This window comes from Seriola lalandi, unplaced genomic scaffold (assembly GCF_002814215.2).
Source record: "Seriola lalandi dorsalis isolate HSWRI2012SDOR001 ecotype SW California unplaced genomic scaffold, Sedor1 jcf7180002054352, whole genome shotgun sequence".
In the NCBI taxonomy this organism is placed as follows: domain Eukaryota; kingdom Metazoa; phylum Chordata; class Actinopteri; order Carangiformes; family Carangidae; genus Seriola; species Seriola lalandi.
This window is the reverse complement of record NW_019524905.1, coordinates 78,987-104,005: the sequence shown is the minus strand read 5'-3', so window position 1 is coordinate 104,005 and position 25,019 is coordinate 78,987. Positions and strand designations below refer to the sequence as shown.

The following is a 25,019-nucleotide window of genomic DNA, read 5'->3' as shown; positions in this document are numbered from 1 at the left end:
GTAATAATTTGTTTCATATCTCTATATTTGGGTTTTATTGACATGAAAGCGGAGCAGTGGGGAATGTGAAGTGGAATGAATGTGAGACAAATAGAACTGTAATGAGTCTGTGGTGTGCATTGAATTTCAGCCTCTCTGTCATCTTTAAGTTTGTTTAAATGAATGTGAGACTGAATGCAGAGTGTGTCTGCGGCTGTGTGTGTTCTGTGAAGTGCTAAATGTTGTTTTTTCTTTTTCTTCATGTGCAGCCAAAAAATGGATTTTTCATACCTGTGGGGCAGTGGGCCCTGAAGGCCCAACTCCCACTCAGTGCCTCAACTCCTACAGGAACAGCAACGTCAACGTGACAGTAGGCACCCGAGGCCCCTTCAAAGGCATTCAAATGTGGCGCATCCTGGAAACTGGCACCTACAGGTACGACTGATGCCAGAGTACAGCCCCTGAGCACATAAACATCAGACCTCACCATTATTTGTAGAGCAAATTTTTTACTCAACACCCACTCTTTGACAATTTATCTCTTTATGAAGGATCTCATTGTGTTGCAAGGCCAATCATTGGGTACATATACTTTGACTCATGAGCATTCAACACATACAGTGTACAGTACACATCTCTCATTTTTAGGCATTAGCACTCTGTGCAACTCACACAGTCTTTTTCGCAGCAATGCAGACTCTTCCTCACACCCACCTCCTCTCCTCTGTGCATCAGCAGCACATCAATCTTCCACAAGCAAACAGAGAAATATCACTATCAGATTCTTGCAGAAGGGAGCAGAGACTGGAGTAATGGCAGCTAAATAGTATGATTCACTCCACACCTGACTCCAAAATCCAAAAACTACCCACCTCCATATTCAAGTTGGTGGCCTTTACGACTTCAAAATACCTTAACAATCAGCCACAGCACCTTGACCTCAAACTGTGTACTGCCCCAAGATTAATGCTGTAATATCCACTACCTCGTGCAGGATCAATATTCCTCCTGTGGGCATTCATGACAACATGAGGCGTTTAACTTGGATTTGACTTGGACTCTTCAAACAGAGATGCCCCTGAAAGCTGCTCACCTCCCACAACCACACGGAAACAAACAGGCACGCAGTTCTACACACACACCGCTAAGCTCAGCCAAAAGCCTTGAGTCTTAAAATACCTAGCAAACAACAACGTGGACCTCACTGTCATAACACATGTCCTGGAGTTTTAGAAAAACACCTTCTGTCTCCACACAATCTCCAAAAATGTGATGATTCAGCCTGGTTTAGCTGGCAGAGCCTGTAAACGAAGCTGACAGACGGCCACAGAGATGCATATGCGCTCTGCATCTCCCAAAAGTCATTAGGCAAACAGCTGAGGTAGCTACTGAGCACCGGGCAACGTTCTTTCTCTCCCCACCAAGCTCAACCACCAGGGATAAGAAATATCGAAGCACTCCCAAAAACCAATCAAGCTGTTGTTTTTTTCTTGGCAAGAAAACTGGAGCATTTGAAATTAGTGTCTTCTGCTACAAAGGTGTGTATTTGTATGTCTGTTTGTGTGCTCATGCACTGTAGTTTATGCAGTCTAGTTTTGTTTACGTATGTTTTTATAGTGTGCCATGCTAGATCAAATGGTTGATTAAAAACACTCATGGTGAAAGTGTGTTTCAGTGTTTCCAAATTAACATTGGTAGTTATTTAATGTTGCACACTCATGAAATCACTGGGGGAATACGACTGTTTATCAGCCTCAAGTTCAGTAAGTACAGTACAACCCAGAACATACAATGAAAGCATCATTATTGTTGGGTGAAAGAGTTAAACCCATAAAATCCTTTTAAAACTAAATGGAATCAACCAGCCTTCCATTTCCTCTGTCATTAGAATAATTATCTCAGTAATTATTATTTTTTTTATTTGTGAGTTGTTTTTGTTTTCATGTGTTAAAATCAGGATCACAGCCTACGGTGCCGCTGGCGGTCGTAGTGTATTGGCCATGAGCAGGTCACATGGCGTCTACATCACCGGAGACTTCCTGCTGAGGAGAGGAGAGCTGCTTTACATCCTGGTGGGACAGCAAGGAGAAGACGCATGCCCCAATGTGAGTGTTTTTTAATTCAATGTGATTCAATGAGTCAACTATCTATGAGTTAGTAAACAGATGTTCAGTGGCGTATGAGAACCTATACAGTAGTTTACAGTTTCTCCTAAAGCAAGATACTACAAGAAAAATGAATAATTATACATTCAATTTACAGGTCTATTGTAAAATAGCTATAAATGATTCACATTTCTTAAATAATCCAATTTTTCTTTTTTATGGACCCACAAATGGGTATAACTTCACTACCCCCCATGTGTTTGTTTATTCCAAACAATGCCAATGTAGGAAGTTTAAAGTTGCTTGATAAATTAGATTTAATTTTTTGCTTGTCCACACTGTACAACCAGATAGTAGTGGAAGGGAGATTTACAGTGAGACTCAACATTCTTAAGCATTATACAAACAGGATAACTTTCAGGGGCCCTGGCAATCCTCCTCATGGACCCTGAGGGGTCCCCAGACCTGACCCACTACCCGTGCTTTAAGTTGTATCTTTGTTTTTGGCCACCAACAACTGTTAAATCTGCAATCGACGCTTGCAGAGATCTCCCCGTTGTCATTCTTAAGCTTACTTGTGTTCTTTTGCCAGGGGTGGCTGTCATCCATTATGCTCTGGAGTTTCTTCACTGGCAGCAGCGCAGCATGCTTCCTCTCACAGTTCACAACACTGAGACTAAAACCCTCACAATCCCTCCAGTCGCCAGTGAAACCATCCATCATACGCTATTTAGATGTTCTAAAATTTAGGCCTGTCCCTCCCCTGAAACTGGGGGAGAATGTAGTTGCTGAAGTTTGACACTTGTCAAACAACAGTCACTGAGGAAATGACCAACAGAGTCTTAAATGTTTCACAAAACACATACAGTAAAATATATGACTTTCTGTAGAGTTCACACAGTTCATCTGTGGGCTGTATAGGCGTTTTTATGTCTTTATGATACATGCTGTGTAAGGTAAGGTTTCTGTGCCCTTGTTTATAGTTATATTCATGTATAAAGTAACAACACATTTCCATATTAATGGGAAAAACATCATAAAACTGCTCTAAGAAATGGAGGCCATGTGTTACACAAAGACAGCTACAGTAAGTCAACATAAAAGTATCCTCTACACAATATATCGGTCTTATTAATGTTCAGTTTAAGGAATTAACTGGTTAGAGCACTCATCTTAAAGACCCCCTCCAATGAAAATCATGTTTTTAACCTTGTGGGCATGTCCATATGGCGTTTCTTATATGATACAAAACATATCATGAGCAAAAAAAGCAGTCAACGCCATATTTCCATCATGAAACTGCAGTGAACGAATCACTGCCTCAAAAACAGATTCAGGCAGCCAGGCTTTCATAGATCACAAACCTAAGGAACCAATCCAAACCAATAGGTGTAGAGACAGTTGTCAGTGGGGTGAGCGAGAGTCTGCATTAACACAACTACTAACATTGTGTCAGCCACTGACGGTTACAAGCTAACAAACAGCATAAACAGTTCTGATCTGTCTGCTAGTCTCTGGTTCTGGTTCTGGTCTCCACAGACTCCTCATCTTAGTCTGGGTCTGACTGAGGCTCAAACATGACTCTCTCCGATGTTTCTTCTAACACTAGCCATCTTGATACACACTGCTCTTATACTGAAGAAGAAGAGTGACAGCATAGAAGTACAAATGTCAGGAAAAAGTCACATTGAAAATGAAAACATTTAAAGAAAAAGCCTTCATATGAAATGTAAACGTTTAGATTAATGGTTTTCCAACATGAATTATAAGAAGCTGATGTAGCGGCCCTTTTTGTATCGTGGATGGTTATAGCGGGATATCAGGTATCTGGGTTTGTTTTCAAGAGGCAGAACATGAAGCTTTGCTGGCTGAGGTCCTCACCACTGTCATCTAGTGATTAGGTTTTAACACAGTGTGTCTTGAAGTGCTCAGTACAGCAGAGAGGGAGTGGGCTGTTCCAAACTGAGACTGAAGTCGTTTAAGGTTCCTCTCTTTTCCGTCTGTTCTGACAGTGAGAGGCAGGGACTCTCTCCAAAGGGTCACTCTGAAAGTGATTTGTACTGTAGAACAGTATTTTTCACAAGTAGCCTTCCCCCTGGTGAGGGAAATGATACCCCCCTTGTCCTGACTGATACTCACTCTTTCCGTGCCTGTCTTTCTCTTTCTAGTGTGCACACACACATACCCAACGCACACACACATACCCAACACACACACACACACACACACACACACACACACACCTCGTCTCTGTCTCTCTCAGACACGAACTCAACTTTAAAGTGAAGAGCTGCCGTGACAGAACAGGCTGAGAGGGAGAGAGAGACAGTGAGGAAGACTCTCCCATAACATTTGAATGCACTGCATTTTACCCCCTCCACCTGTCAATCACAGTCACTAAAGTCCCGCCCCCTCCTCCCTCCCAGTTCCAGGTTCAGACAGATGTGGGAGTCGAAGAGAGCGATGAGTGACTGTGAGTGTGTTCGTGTGAGGTTCAGACAGAGTGAGAGGAGGAAACTCATGCCCTCTCGCTCTCGGAGTAGGACTGGCTCCAGGCGGTTCAGCAGGATAGCACACACAAGGCAGGCACATCAATTCACAAAACCTCAGCTATGGCAAAGTCCCCATACTCACATCATTTGCCAACATAATGTCCAGTTCCATTTTAATAGAGGATGTATTTCTGGGAGCCAGAGTGGAACAATTACAAGCTGGCTGACACTGGTTATTGGTTAACAACATAAATCAACTTAAAGCATAATGCCAATGGAATCATGTTAGGGTAGTTTTTACACAGATTCATACCCCTCTAAAATGCAATGCATTATTTTCAACTCATTTAACCTGCAGCAATGATAACACAGATGACCATTGTTATTGGTATGCAATAAAAAGGCCATTGGTCACATCTGCAACATAATTAACTATACTGTATATACAGTATGAATTTATTTGAAACAGCATAAAATCAACTCCTGACATGTCATATTCATTCAGTAACATTAATCCAACTCTCATGAACAGGAAGCTGCTCAGCAGCAGTGTCACAGACCACAATAGAATTATCTCATAAAGGGAACAGTGGACTTTGCTTTCCAGTTCCTGTTTGCATATTGAAGTTTCTGCTTGGTATTTGCGCACCATTGTTCTGCTAAAACCTTGGACTCACAGCAGCTGGGACTGACAGACATCAGTGAAAGCAATTCTTTGGTGAACTGACATTTCTCTCTCTCCTTGCAGTCCAACGCTGTACTGAATAAGATCTGCCTGGAACAGAGCAGCCCAATGGTGAACAAAACCCAAGTGAAAGGGGGCGGAGGAGGAGGTGGCGGTGCTACATATGTATTCAAGGTAAGAAGTTGCTGAGGGAATTACAGTCCGGGAGATGTTTTTATGCAGGACTGTGTAGGGATTTATAGGGATTCATATGATATTCCAGTGAAAAACATGTGTCTCACACACACACACACACACACACACACACACACACACACACACACACACACACACACACACACACAAGCAATATGCTTATTTGCTTTCTTGCCAAGAGTCAGGCTACAACCAGCAGCTGGTTAGCATATCTTAACATGAACAGTTAGCTAGGATCTGTCTGAGGGTCACAGATTCCAACTAGCACCAGAGCTGAAGCTCACTAATTAACATGTTATGTTGCATAAAAGTGTTTCAGAGGGGTTATGTGTTGGACTACTCCTTGGGTTTCTGGAATCTCCACTGGTTACCTGACAACTGGTTTTCTTAGCAACTTGTGTGGATTAAATAAAGAGGACATAACGTGATTTGTGAGCTTTAGCAGTAGAATGTTTTTAACATATGAACAAAGTCAGGACAGCTGTTTCTCAGCTAGAAAGCAAATAAGTGCATTTCCTAAATGTAGTTTTTCCTTTGAGCAGAAGCCTCTATGTAAATATGTCTGTAAAAATGATGACTCAGGTGGAGAAAGGAGTGTACATGCCCCTCATCATTGCTGCTGGGGGAGGAGGCCGAGGCTACAGCAGCCAATCAGAACCCCAGCTGGAGCAGATGGACTATGAACCCAGCCAACCTGGACACAATGGGAAGTCAAACGCAGCAGGTACGCTACGCACAGCTTTGATGTGTGGCTCTGTGCATGTGAAGGGAAATACAGTTTGTGACAGCAGTTATATGTTAGTGAGAGAGATTTTTACAGGAAGAATACAGTGTATCTTATACACACTTATAGTGTATTAAATGTGTATGAGACATTGTCACCATAATGGATGAGAGTAGATGACTAATAACCCATTGCAGTGCTATAATGTGTATGTCTTATCTTTTCCAGCTTTAGGATGAGAAATGCCATGTGTTTTCTATTCCCTCTGCATGCAACTGCAATAATAAGCCAGGTTTACAGATAGCCTGGAGTGGAAGTGTTCATTTGCATATCTACCTGTACTTGTAAACATATCCATTCACCCTGAAGGTTTTTGCTTCTGTTAACATACAAGTTTCATAGATATTTCACCTCTATGTGTGTGAGTTTGTGTTTTGACAAAAGCAAAACCGTGTTGCCCTACTCATGATAATTCATGTCGGGGACTTCACTGGGTAGAACTAAGTGTAGTGTTGTATCCATGCACACTGCAGGTTCCATTACTCATGTACTTAGAGTTGACGAGCATCCCAGAAAACAAGATATTGATTTTTCACGTCTTCACAAAGCCCAACGTTTACTTTTGAGGAAACTCGTGAATTAAATATTCAGCATCTCTTTTTTTTGTTTTTTAATTTTTTTGTTTTTTAATTATTTGTATCTCTCAGGCTTCAGAAGAGAAGGAGGAAAACAAAAGGGGAAAATTAAATTGGCTGGTGTTGGGAAATATGTGAAGGATTAGTTTTAACTTTATTAGCTACAACTTTAATCTTGTGTTACCAGGTCTCTTTGAAGGGATTTTTATGTTTTTGTGGTCTCTGCTCTAACCCGTGTTGTTATCACTAATAGGGGATTGTTGTGCATGTTTATGTGAATATACGTGATACTTTGTGTGCGTGCGTGCGTGCGTGCGTGCGTGTGTGTGTGCCCATAGACATGCCACATGTATTTCTGCAGTTTAGCATTTTTTTCGCTGCTTTGACCCACTTAGGAACTCTCTTTCTCTTCCTTTGCCTCTATCACACACACTGTGATTCACAACACAACACATTACTTCACATCATATCAAATGTGTGTTTGGTGACAGGTGGAGGTGGAGGTTGGAACGATAGTGTACCTGTCAGTCAGGGCGGCAGACCACTGGTGCTGGGGGGCCAGGGTGGGCAGGCCTGTCAAAAGTTCTGGCAAACCCGTGGCGGCTTTGGGGGCGGCGGGGGCGGCTGTATGTCTGGAGGTGGCGGCGGAGGCTACAGAGGTTAGTCCAAAAGATTTCCAAGGTTTTTCTGAGAAAAAAGTTTAATAAATCATTTGTCTTGGGCTGTAGGACCCAACTGTACATCTAACAGTGCCACATGAGTTTTACACTGAATGTGACAGAGTGACAGAGTTTATACGGATAAAGGATCAGGTTGACCGATCACTGTAAGTCAGTATTAGATTATGACACTGTGTATCACTGTGCACTTCGCATAAACACTTAGTTGTGTTTGTTATGCAAGATAAACTTCAATGATCCTCTGTAGAAAACTGGGTCATTACAGCAATGGTTCATACACAGAAGGCATGAAGAAAATCAAATTATAAGAAATATAAATAACACTAATGCAAATAGGGTGGAAAGCATAGCAAATAACTGTTACTCTACATTAGAAAGCATTGGTAAGTACAAGGATGAAAGAAAAAAAAATGGGTGGACAATCGGAGTAAGTTTGACTGGGATTACAGCAGAATTCCCTTTGAATACACCATGTGTTAATTGGTGAAACTATGATGCTGAGGTTTTTTTACTGATAATTGTGTTTATGTTGCCCTCCTTGTTTCAGGGGGTAACACCTCCATAGATAACAACCCCAAACATGATGGTGATGATGGCACGTCTTTCCTGGGTCCAGAGGGAGAGCCCTTCCTCTATCCTCTGAAAGGTAATGTGACAGGATTCTAGGCCGTGTTGAAAAGATACAGACAAACCATTCTGCAGTCGAACATCTGCAGTCAACATATTTGAATTCAACATTTGATAACTTTGTATTGTTTCTAGGTGAGAGTTAATATGTTTGTACTTCGCAGAATGATGATGAGAAAAACTGTTTTTCCAATTGACATTTTAGATTAGTTTTTGTTGTGCTGCATCTGCTTTGCTTTCTACAAGCTTTTTACAAGCCAAAAAACTAATAAGGATTTGTACAGCACAAAGTTGCTTTACTCAAAAAAGGATTTTGTTAAAATGTACTACAGATATAGACAGTTGTTCCATGGAGGTCCAGAGACTGAAGTCTTTCATTCTAGCCAAAGACTATGGAACAGATTATTTATATTGATTAACATGCCTCCAGATAGAGAGAAGGAACTGATCAGTAAATTTATCTACTCTCCTTGTACATTTGAACTTGACAGGTGCTAAAACCACAGCCTGAAATTTCAGCTGTAGTGTTAAACCTATAAACCAGCCATACATCATCTGTAGAGAAAGAGAAAAAAATGAAAATGGAAAATAGAAATTAAGAGTGCTTTTTAAAATTGTCTTCCATTGGGCCGTAGTAAAGTACGCACCCATATCTCTCTCCCATTGAGCTTTAATAGGGATGATGCTGTCTAGTGAGGCAGGGCTTTCAACAGCCACAAGCCTCAATTTCTCATCAACTTTACTTCATTTCCTCTAAGAGAGAAAGATTTCAGAATGAATTTCAGCTGTAAATAAGAGAAATCTGTTTTTTCAATCTGCACAAAATGTTTTGTTTATTAAATTACACATTATCCTCATTCCTCTCCATTGACCGTGTTTATAGCACCTTTCAAAATGAAGTTACAAAGTTATTTACAGTAAAAGTAAATAAAGTTCAAAACATAAAATATAAAACAGGAAGTTTAACAGCTAAAGGGATCTGACAGCAATACAGGATACAATCATAGCGCTTGCCAGGTCATAAACAGATGTTCTCTGTCCAGCAACAGTTCCCAAATACCTGCAGTGTCCACAGATAATAAAGATAGACATCTCTCCACATCATATACAGTCTACATCTATCTGTTCACCGGTTTAAGGTTTTATGATTCAAGGTTTTATATTCCTGCATAATAAACTGTTCATTTCTTGAAAGCATTTTTGGAGAAATTTGGGAGAGAGGCATGATTTATTACCAGCGTTTACCAAAAGGCCTGAATCATTATCATAACACTGAGAATGAAATATCAGGATGTAATATCTGTGATTTGATAACTTTAAAGAATATCATCATTGTAAAGGTCAGGTTTAAGGGCATTTGTGGTTTGAAGTTATAATCACAAATGGCTACACCAGTAATTTCCGTCCCAGCTTGAACTGCATAGGCAGGTTGTCGAGCTAAAAAAAAACAGCAGGAAATACCGGACAACCCTGCTGTGTGTACTGAAAGACCTAAAACAGGATAAAAAATCATTTCATTAATGTTGACAGAGGCAACCGGTTTGCAATACAGTACCCTAATCCACCGGATACAGGCTGTTTCAAAACCAGTCGAATAATACAGATAGGCCTGCACAGTCATCCAGTCACATTGCCATCACTATATGCTCGTTGGCACTGGAGAAACATGCATGTTATTACAGGACAGGAGAGCTTCAGTGAATCTCATTTGATCCACCTGTGTGAAAAGAGAAAATGTAGTTTTATATGTGCATGGCAAGGATCTAAGGAAATTATTCAACATGCTTATCGGTCGGGAAATGACTCATCTGTACAGCCTGTTCTTGTTTAGCTTTGATAGATGAGAAGTTGTTTCTTGGCAAATATAATTATATGATTAAACAAAAGCAAAGAGTGCAGACAGAATGTCCCAGAAATATTTGTAAAATTCATAAGAAAAGCAATCGTCACCTTCTTCACCCCAGTAGAGGAGTAACATGCATGTAGAGACACAGAATACAGAGTACCACCAACACATTAGTATAGAGTCACCATCTGTTCTCAAGACATTTGTAGTCTTCTTTCGAAACCTTTCAAGTGTTTCTCGGTTAGATTTATGTATTTGTACTTATAGAGCTGATAACAGAATGATGGGAGAAAATAGATTCTGCAGATGAGGGCATTTGCTTTGCTTACTAAACAGGACAAGCTTTTACGGAAAGCCCATAACTAATTCATGTTAGACTGATTTGTTCCCACTTGCTGTGATTTACTATTAAATTAATTGATTTATTTTAAGTCTAAATAAAAGTAAAGGATGTTCCAAAATGTATTATCAAGTTATGACAGTATGAGCAGTTGTGTCACGGATAACAGGGAGTCTAGAGATTTTGTTCCAGCCAAAGAACACGGCAGATAGTTTATGGAAAGATGAGGCTGCAATGAAAATGTGCAAGCTCATGTGATGCTCAAATGATGACCAGCACTGGCTTATTTCATCTCATATAGTTTGTACTTGCAGGGTAGTTCTGTTCGTGAAATTGAATCATGCTGGAGATGAAACAGCCAAAGACAAGTGTGCTGTGAACAGTTACACTGCGGCAATAAACCTGTTGACCATGAACAGAACACGTATGCCGTGTTGAGCTCAGACTGTCAGACCACAGCAGCACCAAATACCTGAATACTTTGAGTTTTCATGTGATATAACAGAAAAACTGAAGAGCAGTCAATCACCGCATTTTCCATAAATATAAAGCTCAGTATGTTTTTCACTGCGCTGTAAACCAGTTTTTAAACACACCCATTCATTTGGCAACAAACCTCAATTTAATTACATTTATTGAACATATACTTGTCTTGAATAAGCCTGATACTCAGACTCATCTGCAGTTTTGTTTTCACTGTTCCTAATTCCAGACCTCTGAATATGGAGGCAATTGTTGAATGAGAAACCACAAGGAGAGAGATTTCTTATTATTGTTAGTATTATGTAGTATAGTATATTGTGTAACTATGTAGACTGGATGCTGGGTGATAATGTTGGGGAGAATAAAAACCCCTCATGCATTCTTTAGTTAGGGATCACCTCTAGTAAATGAAATTGTAGCGTTAATGAACTTTTTGCTCATTTTACTGCTTGACATTCTGAGTGTGTGTGTGTGTGTGTGTGTGTGTGTGTGTGTGTGTGTGTGTGTGTGTGTGTGTTTCGGTGTGCGTGCGTGTGTGTGTTTGTGTTTGCGCGCGCTATATGTGCTGTATGTGCCTAAAGCTATGGAGGGGGACGGTGAGGTGCTCATCAGTCCGGTGCAGAACTGCAGCCACTGTGAGAGCGGTGAATGCCACGAGACCAAGGACAGTATCGTCTGCTTCTGTGATGATTACCTCATCCTGGCACCAGATGGAGTGTCCTGCATCAACGCTACAGGTCTCACATATAGTATTATAGTATGAAAAGTGAACCATAGTCTATTTCTCCTTGTTCCACACAAATATGTTGAATTAATTCAGTCGTAGGAATGAGTTAAGCTGAATGTAATTGTACCTGTAAAAGACTATGACTCTGTGAATAGATAATGAATTAATCTACAAAAGTAATTAAGCCTGGGAGGCTCTGTACTTTATTGAATCTTTATCTGAGGAAACGTTGTTCTATAGTGCCTTAATCATTCATAATAATTATTATCAATCCCTAGGATAAGCTAACCTGTTAATGAAAATGAATACACCTATAGCACTATTAGCCTGTGTTTTCTAAGTGATGGGTCCTGTTCTGTGACTTGATCTCTGTGCTGCAGTCAGATAAAAGCTCTTTATCTTATCATGTCAGGGGTTTAGGATAAAAGGTTTCACCTGGATACTCATGTAGTGACATTGACAATAGATTTAGAGTCACTTCATAATGGGCTGAAAGTTCATGCAGTTCGTTCTGCACATTAGACATTGTCAACCTTGAATAAAAATCTGCTTTCACACAAGTGCTGTATCTTCTTCTTGAGTTACACTGTAACAAAGGAATGTAGACAAACCTCCTGTGGACCTATAATTGCCTCTTTAATTATGATTTGTAATCTCACATGAATAATGAATGTATGAATGTAGATCTGAAATGAATTAATATGGCGGAATGTCACTTTATAATTTGAAGCAAATAACAGAGCTATTACCATCTCAATAATATCTTAATGACCTAGAGTGTCTCCTTGCCCTATGATTTACAAATCTGTTCTCAGTAATGACAAGCAGTAGATAATTCTATGATGCTGGGTCATAAAAGGTCACAATCTCAATATGATCTCACTTGGTGTTCAGATTTGTTCTTCAGCTTACAGAAGTGAAATGAGATCACCCCTCGCCACTGAAAAAGAATTGACATGCACTAGCCGTCACTGCTCCTAAGCTCTGTTGTGTCATCGCTTTCACATCATTAATTAAGTTGGGATCAGAGTGGCGAAGTGAATGTTAATACTCCTCTGGGGAAGATAACAACTGTGCAACGCTGTTGTTTCCCCTTGTCAGAGGTGTTCCTGCTGCCTCCCCAGCCGTCTCTCTCCCACCTGGCGCTGGGCCTGTCTGTTGGCACCTCGGCCCTCATCGCTGCCCTGCTGCTGGCTGTGTCCGGAGTCATGATAAGTGAGTATTGTCACATATCAGTCAGTAGCTCTATGGCATTAAGACACAATGTGGTTATTAATAATGGTATTGATAGTAAAATGTTTTCCACAGCAGATATATTTCATTTTTTATTATACAGAATAATGCCACAAATTGTCAGGTATTTCATTTCACAAGTCAATTCATGTTTATTATATTTCAATCTTTCAAGTGAAAACACTGCAAAGCTATAGTAGAGGTACTTTTGTGATACTTCATTACCCAAGAATCTTATTCTTATTCAATCTTAAGAATTTACACCAGTAGGATGTTTGACGGGAGTGTGTGCCTCCGATTAGAAAGCTAATTGTCCTTTTTACCCTTCTAGCTGTCATTATCAGTCATTGTCAATCATCCCTGACAGGTGTGGTGTCACACAATGGTAATTCTCACATCTATGAAATGTGATGCATTGCATTATGGGATTGTTTGCAGAAAGTTAGTGAACTTACGATGGACACTACATTTCGATCCATAGTTGGAATTATACTGGGCACTATATGGTGCATATATGATAAAATTATTGTATATAATAAAACTATCATATAATATCAGGGTAAGTACAGTGCACTATATAGTAAATACGGAGTGATTTCAGTCAGAGACAATGTTCTGCTATTTAACATTAATGGTTTAGAAGAACAAACAATATATAAATTTATATATACAATATGACACGATGTCAGGATAACGACTAAAATGAACAAGGAGAAAGTGGGAGAGTTGAAGTAGATCTTGACTGACCATAAAGAGCTCTGCAGTGCAATTAAATGTCTGAGAGGTTCACATTACATGAGTCCTCCGTTTGCACAATACACACATGTTCTCTCTTTTCCTCACACACACAAACACAGTTCTTCCGTGTCTGGCCTGGTCCCTCTCAGATGACCCTTTACCAGGTTGTTATCAGAATGGGAAGTGAGCCTCATAGACATCTGTCTGCTTTCAGGCTACTGCAGCCAGACATATGCACTAATTGAGTCATCATCTCCTCCACACACACCCACGCTCACTCTCACACATGCAGACCGACGCACACGTCCCACCCCCACTCCAACCTACACTCTTGCACACACATTGGTAGATGAGGCAGGAGCAGAGGATGTGTGGGACTACCTCAGTGATGAATGAAACGCACTGATGATGGATGGCTGCTTAGCCTGTGGCTGACAGCACTCGTACATTAGACAGCACTTGGTAAATAAATAACTCACCTAGACACACATAAGCATACACACATAAATACACACAAATAATTCTCCTGATGTCTAATGCGTTCACAGCCCAGGTCAAGGCTTCTAGCCTTACAGTGTGTGTGTGTGTGCGTGTGTGTGTGCAGGAGAGGGAAAAAGAAAAAGGTCTGTTTTCATACTGTGGGTTATTCTACATAAAGTGCTTTTTTTGAAACATGAAGGAGGAAAGTGTGACTTGTCTTGGTTTTGTTGCTTTGTTACCGTGTTAGATTATGCATTGTACATGTGATTGCATGTTTGTTTTGTGGGTATTATTCTGAGATGTGATATATCTGAATATTTTAGAGAGGCAGATCTGTTATCAGACAGAGAGCAATCAATATTTCACAATCGCACAGGAATTCAATTTCATAAAAAGTGCTTTTGTACAAACAAAAGGTCTTTAGAGAAATAATAACTATAAAAGCTTTCGACTTTGTGTGCTTTGGCTGTTAGCAATAATTTTCTACAAGGAGATGAGTTCATGGTTGTGTTTGTTTTCTAAACTGTAGATATTTCAGTAGTGGAATGAAACTTCTTTCATTTCCATCTCACCAGTGTATAGGCGTAAACACACAGAGCTGCAGTCTATACAACTGGAGCTGCAGAGTCCAGACTGCAAGCTTAGTAAGCTGCGGGCCTCCACCATCATGACTGACTACAACCCCAACTACTGCTTTGCCGGCAAGACGGCATCGGTCAATGACCTGAAGGAAGTGCCGCGACGCAACATCTCCCTCACCAGGTAAAAGATTTAAGATTGAACAAACTGTGGCAGTGTTGATTTTAACAAACCCGTCTACATCTGTGATGACCTGAGCAAACATGACAAATGACAGTCCTCTGTACTATTTCTCTGTAATTGTAATAAAAATCTATATGTACAAATTATTTAAACAGGGTGGATTCATGAATATGGTATAGTAGGAGAGGTAGCAGTCTAAAGTAAAGCCTGAAATATTAATGTTATAAATGTAAAGTCTCAGAGTGTATGGGTGTACTGCAGTGATCCGAGCAGCGGATTATTATTAGCAGGGCTCCTTTCAATTTTTGATGTATCTTTCATGTGTTTATAATTCACCAGTTTATCATTCCGGTTCTTAGTCTTTGTGATACGTTCTTTTTCTTGTGGACCCATGAATATTTTCCTGCATCTAGAGCGATGCAAGTCTTGAATCAAATGAAACTGCTGGTGTTAAAGCGCTCACCATTCTGAACTTTCACATCTGACACAGGATGCCACACAGAGAGTTATTCGCCTTTGTGGACTGAAAAGCTGGTGAACAACTAATTTAAAATACTGACTAGCTTCTCTGCCAAGCTGTTTGAAAGAAATAACGTGTTGATTTTCTTCATAGTTCTCATCTCTTTACGCAGTATTTAGCTCCATAGGTCATCATTCTTTGGACACAGGTATATTCAGGCGATTTAGCACAGCTCTTATTGCTAGTTGTTTCCAGTGTCTTCAGTCTGGAAATCTCAGATTTATAATTGATCTTGTTTAAGTCTCTGTGTGACAGTCTCGGCTTAATACCTAAAATATAAATGTAATTATAAATAATAGATCTGTTTGTGTTTCTCCAGGGGTCTGGGTCACGGTGCTTTTGGTGAAGTGTATGAAGGGCTAGCTGTGGGGATACCAGGTGAACCAAGTCCACTGCAAGTGGCAGTTAAGGTAAGTTCTTACCCAGTCGCTGAAACAATAACTTTTACCTGTTTTTCAAAGGTCAAACTTGATTCAATCAAATCAGATCCTGAGGGGCTTCTAAACTAATTACACATCATCCAATTTTGTAATAAGAATGCTTTTTCTCAGTATAGTTATATATACACTGTAGTTCAACATTAGCAGTCACAGTTATATTTTGCACCATTAGACTTTCTTGCACCAATACAGAATCACCTCTTTCGTTAAGCACTACATACAATTGAAAATAACTAATCTATATATAACTTCATAGCCATTCATTGCACTGAGATTTTGTTTCTTTTTACAATAGACCCTTCCTGAGGTTTGCTCAGAGCAAGATGAACTGGACTTCCTCATGGAGGCTCTAATCATCAGGTAAGAGACACTCAGACGATTATTTCATATTTCATACTGTGCCATCAAAGCCATCTTTGATACACATTTCCCTGCTGTGTTTCTGTCCCTGCAGTAAGTTTAGCCACCAGAACATTGTGCGTTGTATAGGAGTGAGTCTGCAGGCCATGCCCAGGTTCATCCTGCTGGAGCTGATGACAGGAGGAGACCTCAAGACTTTCCTGAGGGAGACCAGACCCCGACTGGTGAGACATACTGCTCTATTGCACTTTGGTTTTACAGGCTTTTTTATTCAGGTTTTTATAAGTGGTTTGCCACTTCTCAGCTAATATACAATCCTGAGTGTTTCTGTGTCTTTTATCTCTTGGATCAGGAGCACCCATCCAGCCTGACCATGGTGGACCTTCTCAACGTGGCCAGAGACATCGCTAAGGGCTGCCAGTATCTGGAGGAGAACCAATTTATACACAGGTACGTCACCATATGAAAAAACAACAGACTGCTGTCATACATAAATACAGCACATGATTATGAAAGGATGTATTGTATTCGATGGCCCTGTAGTCCTCCTACCTAAACAGATTGGAAGAGAGAAAAACAAACACCAACGCTGTATAATAATATAAATGATGTGAACAATATACAGCACATATGGATATGCATACATAAGAATGTAAATATGCAACAGAAAATATACAAACTCAACAAACACAGATTTACCCACATTCACCTCCTGACTTCTTCTCAGAATTATGGGGTGACTGCCTCCGTCCAAGCGTAACATATGGACTCTGCATGCCTTTTGCCTTTCGATGATAGCAGAAAGGACAAGTGATGAGTTTAGCATCAGAGCAGCCAGATGGGGTAGCCGGCTTGCCTTTTTACGGTCTGTATGCAAGGCACAAGTCAACAGAATGCCCCCTGCATATCCATACTCACAGCAGTTGGTGAACCTGAGGATGTGACTAAAGAAATTTAAAGCATTTTCTTGAACCTGTCTCTCAAAGAGCTCATTCCTGGATGTCCATGAGGAAAGTCAAGCACATACCAGATTTGGAAAAGGTCAAACTTGCTCCTACAATCACATCAAAACAATTAAAGCACATCCCCCTACCTTCATGTCTGTCTTTGACTTCTAACCCAATACCTATTAAACCTTATTTGCCCTAGCGTGGCACAGTAAAGCCCCATCAATCCAACTAATGGCTGAGTCTTCTTCAGAAGCTTGTGAGCTCCCTTCTCCTCTTTCTTCCTCTTTCTCACCCTTCCTTCCTGCCTTCAAATCTGTATTAAAATTCACCCTAACACTGTCCTTGAGACTAATTTCAATTTTTATGGAGGTGTGTTTACTCAGGGTTGAGTAAAGGGCAGGTGAATGAGGTATGGTGGAGAAGTAACAGCTACTCTGAAAATTCAGCTTTTTCTCAGGGATTACCGGGTTGGTAGATGAGCTGTGGTTAAATCACAGGGTTACTGCTGTCGGAAGACTTCTTACTCTGGCTTTTGTGTGTTTCTGTGCTTATTTCGGTGGTGGTATTTATCTGTTTTTGGCCGGTGGATCCTGTAATGTTACTCTTTGGTGACTTTATTTTACAGCAGGCCTGGTGCTCACAATGGAAATTATAATCACCTGAATAGAAGCACTGTGCTGAGAAGAGCCTGTCAGTTTAATGTAACCGCAGTGGTTAAAATAGACTAATAACAGACTGTTCTCTAAGTGCTGCAGTGAAATGGATCTTTAAGCTGCAGTTAAAATTTACTGTAGAGAAGGTCTACTGTATGAGGCCACTTAACACTGTAACAACAACTGCTATCAAACCACTGTGCTGCATGTACAACAGCACTGTGTCCTTCCCTTCAGCCCTCAGCTGGCAGTCCATGACAACTACTGCTGCATTTCAAGGCTCGCCTTTGCCTACAAGCAAAAGCAAATCATTTGCATGAATTCTTCCGAGCCATTAAACAAGGACTGCTTGGATTTAGCTTCAGCACCTCATCAGAAAAGATCTTCAGAAGTCTTGTGTGTAACTTTAGTCATGCTATGATCGAAATAATTCAGTCTTACTGAAATAGTTGAAATGCCCTTAAATGGATTGATTGTTTCACTACTACTTCTTGAAAAGCAAATTTTTCTGTAGCTGGTTTGATAATACTACCGACACACATTTCACTGCCTCAGTCTGAATTGGACTCAAGCAAAGTTAAAAGCAGATCTTCTTAGACTTAAAATGAAAAGCAAATGGATGCTGTTGTTGTTTTTTTCGTACTAAATAATTTAATATCAAATTTGAAGTAGGTCTAAAATATTGTTGAACAGTTCCAAACACTTCTGGCACATTGGAGTGGGGCAACCATGCACAGTGTCGTCCCTTTCTGAAAAAGCCCTCAGTTTAAATCAGTCTGAACCACCACTTTATCCTCATTGTGTCATTTCACATCCAACTTAATCAGTGTGGAGTGTGGAGGCCAAACATCAAAACAATGTGTTGCTGTCTACACACTCAGAGAGCTTAGTGGGGTCGTTTGTATTGCAGCCGTGCCCGGTCTCATGATCTAGTTTGAGCAGTGTCACATGAAGTTATTTTGATATTAAATCCTGGGTATTTATTGGCCCTGGTGTTGACTTGTCCTAAGTCTGACAAGCAGCAGTGTGCTCACGACGTCACTTCTTAAGATGTTAAGAAAGTGAGACGCCTGGAGAGCAGAATGCAGTGTGTGGGCTTCATTTCCTTTTCCCCAGACAGGAGTAGAGCATGCTGAGTGAACTACTGTATTTCTCAAAGAATAACCAACCCAGTACAGTGCAAATATGAAATTTATGAATTTTCTCTTCTAACCCACTCCCCATGCATATACTACGGAACACTTCTATCTTCTCTCTGGATGCGCCATGTGGGCAGAGTCATAAAGACACTGTAGGAAACTATATACTCCGCCAGCTTGCCCAGGGCAACTTGGTAGTTACACTGAACTTCAGATCCAGCAGGGGAGCTTCTGAAGGTGTTTATACGTTCTTATAGATGCAAATATATGAAAACTATGGTAAACTAAGACAAAATCTGGCTGTGTGAATGTCAGTGCTCAGTATATCTACCTCTTCTACACACTATACCCCCCGTATATTCAAAATCACATCATTCAGACTTAAAGTGCCAGGGCTCATGAGTTATTGTGTTCTAATAAAGCTACATCAATCCAAGCAGTAAGTACATGCAGTGACCTGACATTCAGTGTGTTTTCTCCTCTTTCAGGGACATTGCAGCTCGGAATTGTCTACTGACCTGCAAAGGAACGGGCCGCGTGGCCAAGATTGGAGATTTTGGGATGGCTCGAGACATTTACAGGTACAATTCCAACACAGGTCACTGACTGATGTAAGACAGCAAGCAATACCACTTTGGCCCAGTTGACCAGGTTCAGTTGAATTTGAGTCTAGATGAGGTCCAAAGCAGGACCAAAAAAGAGCATCTGATGTGGCATCGAATGGTTGAAGAATAACTTAATACCAGCCTGTCACTGCCTTCTTTGTCTAAAGAATGAAGTCTGTTGCACCTCTGAGAACAGCCAGCATTACTATTGGATGTGGCTTTGGTCAGGTCAGAAGGGTCCACCTGTAACCATACCCAAAAGTGATGTCATATCCTGACATATCCATATACTGATGTTACTTGATTAAGGTTATCGAGCATTTACCTGATTGGTCCCAAGAAATAAATGCTGACCTTTGGTGTGAGATACAAAGAAACCCTCAGTCTCCATTAACAGTCAAATGCTTTGTACACACATCCCTGCCCCCTCACTTCCTCTCCCACGTGCTGCACCACTGTAAGGATGTTACACTACTTCCTGCTTTTGCTCTGAACATCAACATAGGTCATCTGAAGTAATTTGAACAAACAACCACTGCTATTGTTTTGTCAACAGTTTCACCTTAACTAACCCCTGGATTCCACCAGGCAAGGGTCTTATGACATCGCATGTGCCATGCAGTTTTTTTCGGTCCTCCACACGGCTTCATACTCTACCAGGTTTAGTTTGGCTGGTTTTATTGATTTTGCTTATTTGATCATTTTTCCTTGATTTTTCTGCTTTTACCATGGGTCAATGGTGAAAATTCTCTGACCGGTTGAAGTCTGGCCTGGTGCCAACAGTTATGACATTTATCGGGAGTCTATACAGGGTATTTTAAATTGACTGAATGCTCTATGCCATTCCTGTGTCTGACTTCCTGTCTGGCTCGATCTGCTTTGCGCAGCTTGATGGCTTCCATCAAACAAAGATGAGGCACTATGCAGCCGCCCCTGTGGAGAGCAGGGGTTAGACTATCTCCAGTTGTTGATTTACTGTAATTTACCAAGTGAAATCTGGGCACAGACACTTTTCAGTCACACGATGTGACAAATCAAAACACAAGAGCAAAACTCAAACGGTTTCTCTAAAGAGCAGTGAATAAACACAGTCCAGAGAAAGCTGGACTCGGTGACAGTGACAATATTAGATCTCTTTATTCCCTTCAGTATCGCTTGGTAGAAAGACAACTGGCTAGACTGAACGGAAGCACGCTGCACAGTTCACTGATTCCATTGAATTTATTGGTACTGCAGGTTACATGTTTAAACGGCTGTTTTTTTACTGCATGTGGAGCTCTTGAAAACTTTCTGATTTACAAACATGAATTAAAGTTCCAGCTCTGTACTGAGGAAGAGTTTTTCTTCCCATGTGATTGTAAAGGCTGTGACACTTATCATGGATCTTTTAAACTGGTAAATGTTGAAACTGAGCTGTGAAAGTGTTTTTATTCTCCATCACACTGGTGTACTGAAGCCTTCTTTTAATCTACATCAGCTCATCTGTGGCCCCAGCGGCATCTCATTATTCTTAGCTCAAGCTTTTTAATATAGCTACCACAATTTCACGTGACACAATTTAAATGAATGCACAATCCAGCGGGGAAATCTCCCAAGCCTTTCATCTGGTAAGAAATTAGAGCAGGGGAAATATGTCACAACATTCAGCTATATGAACGCAGCACTTTCAAATCATCTGATGGAAAGTCACACGAGAGCAAAGTCACTCTCAGAGCATCCGGAAAAGGCTGTTGCACAATACCCCTGGGGAGCCGCATTAGGAGCGCTTGATTTAATTGCTGATGTCAGTTTTTCAGGTGCCTTGCTGTGATTTTGTTTTTATCTCTCAGCCTGGAGCTGTGGTGCTGGGACTGTGATTTTTTTATCATTGTTATTATGTTGAGAGGGAGGGGTGGTTGTTTTGCACACAATGCTGCCATTGGTGTGTTATTTTAGCTGTTTCATGATGTGGCTCTCCTGCTATGTGACGAGGGACGTGGGAGTTCTTTTGAGGCCATCACAGGGGACGGGTGTCACAGTCAGGGACCAGGACAAGGCTTAATGTCAGCTTTTTATATTCTGGGAAGAGAGCCACAGGCGCTCTTGCACGTGATATTCCACGGCTTCCTCTCTCACACACAAATTCACTCACGTAGTCTCACACGCATGCAGGCACACCAGTGATGTGGTGGTAAATAAAAAGCCCGGTAAACAAACGCTGCCAGTCAGTAATCAGGTAAACACCTGCCACTGTGAAGAGAAATTCACAGTGCTTTCAGAGAAGAATTGGTGTTTTGCCTTATATGTTCTCATAGGAACTATTAACAATGGTGTGTAGCATGACTTTAGGTTGAATTTAATAATGTCAGCCTGGTGCACACACATGCAGACACACAAACCGTAAACAAAGATAGTCAACACAGTGAACAGACATAAGTATTAGGCTCCACACTGTGTCCTCAGGTGCATTTTCCTCTATTTTACTCTCCATTCAAAACAATCCTCTCTGTGCCTTTGTCTCTTACTTTTTCCCTCTAATACTGTTCTAGCTTCCAGCTTCCCTTACACACACAAAAACACAGGTATAAAACACCTACATTTGTACTATAGATTTCCTGGGCCAGTATTTAAGCCTTCCTGATCTGCAGCTCAGCTGTCAGTCTGTGTTGGTGGTGTTAGCAGTAGTAATAAATATGTCCATAAACCCTGTGCTAAAAAAAACGGTTGATCCACCGATAAAGGGATTATCAGTGCTTTGCTCTACACTACCATTCCTCAATTTTTTCAAAATGTTTCAGCATTTTTAATAGACAGATAACAGACTGAATAGCAGTGTACAAAAGTTTTATCAGTGGCTAAGGTCAAAAAAGGCAGCCGCTGTAAATATATCGCAACAAAAAAATGAGGAGATTGCGCCAGCCTGCTTTTTTGTAAACGTTTTTTCACAGAAACCAAGTTTTACAGAGCAACAAGCAGAGCAGCCACTGAGCGCCCACTGCCACAGCTGTTTGATCTAATTGCATCTGTTGATGTAAACCCATCCACTTCCCTTACTATTTACTTTATTGGACCAGACAGGAAAATTAGAGTGATACATAGTGAGGAGGAGGTACAGTAGAGAAGACGTGGCAGGACTCAATTCTCAGATTGTAGTCAGATTGTATTGTCTAAAGTGGAGGAGGTAACTGATTGCCATCATTGAATTGATTGTGTTATTGTAAGTGATAGATTAAGGCATTGGGCGGTGATCAGTATCGCTCCCCTGCTGTGGTTGTTAGCTAGTCTGTCCAGCAAACACACTCAACTAGTAATTGTTTTTCTGCTTCGGTGATTATTATCCTCAAGGCAAACTTCTGCAAAGTTTTGTAAGTATATATTTCCCTTTTAGCCTCTTTAGCCTTTTATCTGACAGCATATCATCTACATTTATCTCTACTCACCGCTCCCCTGAAGACACACAGCTACAGCCATTACTCTGAGCTCAACCAAATGATAAGTGTTGGTTCTGGTTATTTGCCTTGAATTTATACAGTGGAAAATGCAGTTGTCTCTTAACTTGGAATTAAAGACAGTTTTGCTGTAGCAACGATCACGCCATAAGGCTTGTCTGGGAAACTAAGAAGCTGAGGCTACAGATTGTATGTCTTATTGCATGGGCCTTCGACCAACCAGGGGCCTCACAAGACATGAGGTTTAATTTTTATTTTTTTATTTTTTTTTTGTTGCTGTTGGTTTGGGGCTCAACCGCGACGGGCTTGTCAGCATCATACAAAATGCTTCGCCACACCTGGACTAGACACTAGTAAAGCCATAAAAAACAAATTGATAAGTGAGAACGTCGCCGCGTGAAACAAGGACACTGACAGTCAAGACAGAGCAGCACAGCATAACAGCAGCACTGAGCAGCAGCGAGTTGTTCGGACCATTGGGGGGAGAGTGAGAAATATCCACAGATCTGTGATATTGTAATTTATCCACATGCTGTTCAGAGGAGTCAGCAGCTCTTCTGACAGCAGCATCTCCCCCTCTCCTCTCAGGCAGGTGTGAGAGTGAGGTTACTGCAACGCTCTGTGTCGCTCTGAAACGTTTTCATGATTCTCAGTAACAGATATTTAGGTTAGTATGCCTTTATAAACATAACATAGTTTTAAAATTTTACATTTTTAGTCAAATATATTATATAGAGTTACCAACACACTCTTATCCCTCCCAAATCAATCTCTCAAATCTCAGGCCAATAAGAGGGAGCCTCGAAGCCAGAAAATAATTATATATGTTAAACAGGCTTTCTATACACACAGGACAATGTGTGAACATCAGAGCACAGTTTGTCTGCATTACAATAGTCCTTGATCTGACGAAATGTAGGTTAAATGATCTGCTTTTGAAGTTATGATTATTCATTCTTGTTTAACATTACAGCTACAGCAGCTACTGGAGCTATGAGACAGCTATCATCACTAGAACCTGTGTGTAAAATAAACAGGTGGTATTAGATTGTTGTTGTGAGGCCATTTCATTCATCCCAAGTGTTAGTACTTTGCAGTTGTTAGAGTTTAAATATGACCTTGTAGGTATTGATAATAACAACCTTCAAGTTTAACATTGTTTAAGCAGGTTTCATTATCCAAATCACCTGCTACCATTTTAGGCTACATAATCAGATAATTATTTCCTGTCCTGATCCATATCTGTAGCCCCACAGCCTACAATAATGTTAAGTTGCATTCATAGGTTTGGCTTTTAGCAGTTCCCACATTTTGGCCCGTGGTGAGAAACAGCACCTCTTGAAATTAGCTTGAAATCCTCCTAAGACCAGGACAATATGTGATGGGTCGTGCAGCCTAAGCCCATAGGCCTTGGATGCTGTGTCTGAGGAGCTCACGCTGCCAAGATACAGTTCTTTCTTGTTTGTTGTCCCATTTTTTAATCCAAGCTGCAATTGTGTGTTTTATTCTTTGCCACTGTGTTTCTTTTTTTTCTTTCTTTCCTTTCGCTTCTATCTGTTTAGGAAACAACTCAGCACAATGCTCTTTTCTCATGCTGCTTCACAGTCACACCTGGGAGCTGCCCACTGTAATTACAGTCCTTTCCTGTGCAGCCATGTGCAGCTCCAGCAGAACAGTTGGTGCTTTATTTACTTGTCTAGTTTTTGAAGGCAAAGACAAAGAGAATGTTACTGTTTCTACTTTAGTGAAAGGCCCAGGGATTTGAACTGGCAACCTTCCAATCATAGACCTGTATCGACAGCCTATTACAGTGCTAGTTATTATGAAGCTCTTGCCACGTTTACAAATAAGTGCTTAGGGAATAAGTGACGTTTTTATGACAAATTCACTGGGGCAAACAGATTTATACCTCTGCAACAGCAAACTGCACCAAATGATGCTTTTTCCAATCCAAACAAAGCTGACACCACTTGACTGGAATCTTAATGTGTGTCTATTTTTCTGTGTGGACACCATGATGGACATAGTGCAAAGCAGCACCCAGTTCATGTCTGTCCTCTCTGTGTGCCTCAAGCAGGGTGAGATGAACCAGACAGTCACCTCTATCAGCAGCCACAATCAGATAGAGCACACATCTGATAATTTCTCTACCAATGCAGAGCATTAGAAATAACTCATAGAGGGCTTGGTCCG

At 40.8% G+C, this 25,019-nt stretch overlaps 2 protein-coding genes across 3 annotated transcripts in view; one reads left to right on the top strand and one right to left on the bottom strand.

The window, feature by feature from the left end:
* The window catches only part of alk (ALK receptor tyrosine kinase), a 328,414-nt gene that overhangs the window by 297,575 nt on the left and 5,820 nt on the right, over window positions 1–25,019 (top strand). For both annotated transcript variants that reach the window (XM_087174426.1, XM_023407962.2), the window contains exons 12-25: window positions 249–414; window positions 1,937–2,084; window positions 5,325–5,435; window positions 6,039–6,180; window positions 7,307–7,474; window positions 8,043–8,141; window positions 11,373–11,528; window positions 12,620–12,733; window positions 14,545–14,731; window positions 15,571–15,661; window positions 15,987–16,051; window positions 16,146–16,275; window positions 16,404–16,501; window positions 19,282–19,374. In XM_087174426.1, the coding sequence (XP_087030552.1) occupies window positions 249–414; window positions 1,937–2,084; window positions 5,325–5,435; window positions 6,039–6,180; window positions 7,307–7,474; window positions 8,043–8,141; window positions 11,373–11,528; window positions 12,620–12,733; window positions 14,545–14,731; window positions 15,571–15,661; window positions 15,987–16,051; window positions 16,146–16,275; window positions 16,404–16,501; window positions 19,282–19,374 (1,768 nt within the window). The remainder of the gene's footprint in view (window positions 1–248; window positions 415–1,936; window positions 2,085–5,324; window positions 5,436–6,038; window positions 6,181–7,306; window positions 7,475–8,042; window positions 8,142–11,372; window positions 11,529–12,619; window positions 12,734–14,544; window positions 14,732–15,570; window positions 15,662–15,986; window positions 16,052–16,145; window positions 16,276–16,403; window positions 16,502–19,281; window positions 19,375–25,019) is intronic.
* LOC111656300 (CAP-Gly domain-containing linker protein 4) overlaps window positions 8,928–25,019 on the bottom strand; it is a 68,067-nt gene continuing 51,975 nt past the window's right edge. Inside the window, exon 17 of the mRNA XM_023407967.2 lies at window positions 8,928–12,763. Coding sequence (XP_023263735.1) covers window positions 12,751–12,763 — 13 coding nt within the window. The 3' untranslated portion in view covers window positions 8,928–12,750. The remainder of the gene's footprint in view (window positions 12,764–25,019) is intronic.